The following is a 2,096-nucleotide window of genomic DNA, read 5'->3' as shown; positions in this document are numbered from 1 at the left end:
GAAAAAAAGCCACAGTTTTATAATTTGAATTGCAGTACGTACAAAGGTTGCTGCCCGGGCTTTAGCTGGAATTCAACAACTCAACAATGTGAACGTGCGTTCTTTTCTGTCATTGTTTCTACAAAAAGATTTAACTAAGTAAACCAACAATAATCATATTTACAATAACAAGGATAACAAGCATTGTATTATCGATTTTTCAAAACTAATGGATAATGGTACATGGTAATCTATATAATATCTTTACAATTTTATTAAGAATGTATGGCAGGCTACCATTGGTGGAACTGTTCAACACCGTGTCCGTATCCTACATACGGAGTAGGCTGTCAAAAAATTTGTAACTGTTACGAAGACTTGTGTGATATTTCTATGGGATGTATTATTCTTACCACAGGTAAACATTTTGATTGATTAAAAAACATTTAAGGTCTTTCGATTGTCGCATGACGTTATCGAGAGCAATCCTGATTATTTTACTGTTATCGATTATAACATTAGTTTTATGTGATGTATGGTTTTGCCATTTTCTTGATTTATATTTGTGTTTAACACATTTTAAGCTATGTGAAGTGAAATGACACTAATATTTAGTAATTTGTAGGAGAGTAATTTGAGTTGAAATCGCTGAATTCAATAAAAAATTAATAAAACCTTACAAAGGCAAAATTAGATAAAATCTACAATTCATAATTCTTTACCTAGCAAGGTAAACATTCCTTTGCAGATTTCGATTGTATATAATAAATGACAAATGTACCAATGGCCAGTAAGTTTGAACCATTATTTCAAATGTTAAAGACGTTTTATTTGCTAAACTGTATTTATTCACGGTTAAAAAATTGTATCAAAATGTACTGTAAATGTGAAAGCATTCATACTGGCAAGTTTAAATGGCCTTAAAACATATTTTTAAAAAATACATAAAATAAAGGATTGCGATTAATTTCTGGTTTCTTGTATTTTCTATGTATTTCAGCGGCTATGGAAAAATGTAGCCCCGGTTTCTTTGGAAAAGACTGTCGTGCAAAATGTTCTTATCCATATTTTGGGGAAGACTGTCAGGAACGATGTGATTGTGACGAAAGACTGTGTGACGTATCTACCGGATGTCTTGTTGTCACAACAGGTGAGCAATCAGTCGTTTTCTTCTACTTAAATTTACTCTTATTTACTTAATTTCTTCACAAGTTTGGATGTGATCATTATTACTTTTCAGTACATACATCATGTAGCCCAGGATACTTTGGTACAAACTGTAGGGGAAAATGTTCCTATCCTTATTACGGTGCGGAATGTCAAGGTCAATGTGACTGTGATAAGGAGTTATGTGACGTATCTACCGGATGTATCGCTATTACAACAGGTAACGAGTGATGATGTCAAGTTATTCAATTGTTTTAGCTATAATATTTATAAGCATTAATTTACAACATTGAAATGAATTGTTTTTACAGTTCAAGCAGGATGCATCCCCGGGTACGTTGGTGAAAACTGTCGAGGAAAATGTACGTATCCTTATTACGGTATGGATTGTCAAAATCAGTGCGACTGTGATGAGAACAGATGTGATTTCTCAACCGGATGTACAAATTTTACAAAAGGTATTGCATCACCTTGTACACTAATCGTTATTAATAACAAGCTATATTTTCAAATGATCAAAACTTTTTTTTATTTATAGAATTATTAATATTTGTTGATGAATGTTTGCCTATAGAGATGTATTTTACAAGTATGACATAGCAACTACATCCTGAAACCAATAACACAAAGAGTGTTCTAGAAATGAAAGGACCATAAAACGTGCCAGGTTATCATTATGTTGAAACATTCATATAGGGTATATGTAAACAATGACAACAAATAATTCATCAAAACATCCATTGTGATTATATCACTTATAGATAAAATGGTACTAATAAAAAGGACGCGATGGACGTGGTATTTTTGTAGGGGAAGAGCTCACTATAGAAATCTCAAAAATATATGAATTTCAATTGTTAGAATTTTTTTCTAAATGACAGTTTTGGGCAAAAACTTTAATTTCTAAAAATTAAAATCAGATGTGATAGAAAATTTCTCAACCAGCCGGC

At 31.8% G+C, this 2,096-nt stretch overlaps 1 protein-coding gene across 1 annotated transcript; it reads left to right on the top strand.

Annotated features, from left to right (window-relative positions):
- Positions 1-260: 260 nt before the first annotated feature.
- LOC128185145 (uncharacterized) lies at positions 261-1,843 on the top strand. Its single transcript, XM_052854817.1, has 4 exons — positions 261-305; positions 980-1,129; positions 1,220-1,366; positions 1,458-1,843. Exons 1-4 carry the CDS (start codon positions 261-263, stop codon positions 1,626-1,628), a joined length of 513 nt encoding a protein of 170 aa, XP_052710777.1. The 3' UTR covers positions 1,629-1,843.
- Positions 1,844-2,096: the final 253 nt, after the last annotated feature.

This window comes from Crassostrea angulata, chromosome 5 (genome assembly GCF_025612915.1).
Source record: "Crassostrea angulata isolate pt1a10 chromosome 5, ASM2561291v2, whole genome shotgun sequence".
In the NCBI taxonomy this organism is placed as follows: Eukaryota; Metazoa; Mollusca; class Bivalvia; order Ostreida; family Ostreidae; genus Magallana; species Magallana angulata.
The sequence above is the reverse complement of the archived record's forward strand: the minus strand, read 5'-3'. Positions and strand labels throughout refer to the sequence as shown.

What these genes read in the sequence shown, in the direction of transcription:
- LOC128185145 (XM_052854817.1), top strand. Translation starts at nt 261, where the DNA reads ATGTATGGCAGGCTACCATTGGTGGAACTGTTCAACACCGTGTCC. An exon ending in AACTGTTCAACACCGTGTCC is followed by an intron (nt 306 to 979) that starts GTATCCTACATA and finishes TATGTATTTCAG; the next exon opens with CGGCTATGGAAAAATGTAGC. An exon ending in ATGTCTTGTTGTCACAACAG is followed by an intron (nt 1,130 to 1,219) that starts GTGAGCAATCAG and finishes ATTACTTTTCAG; the next exon opens with TACATACATCATGTAGCCCA.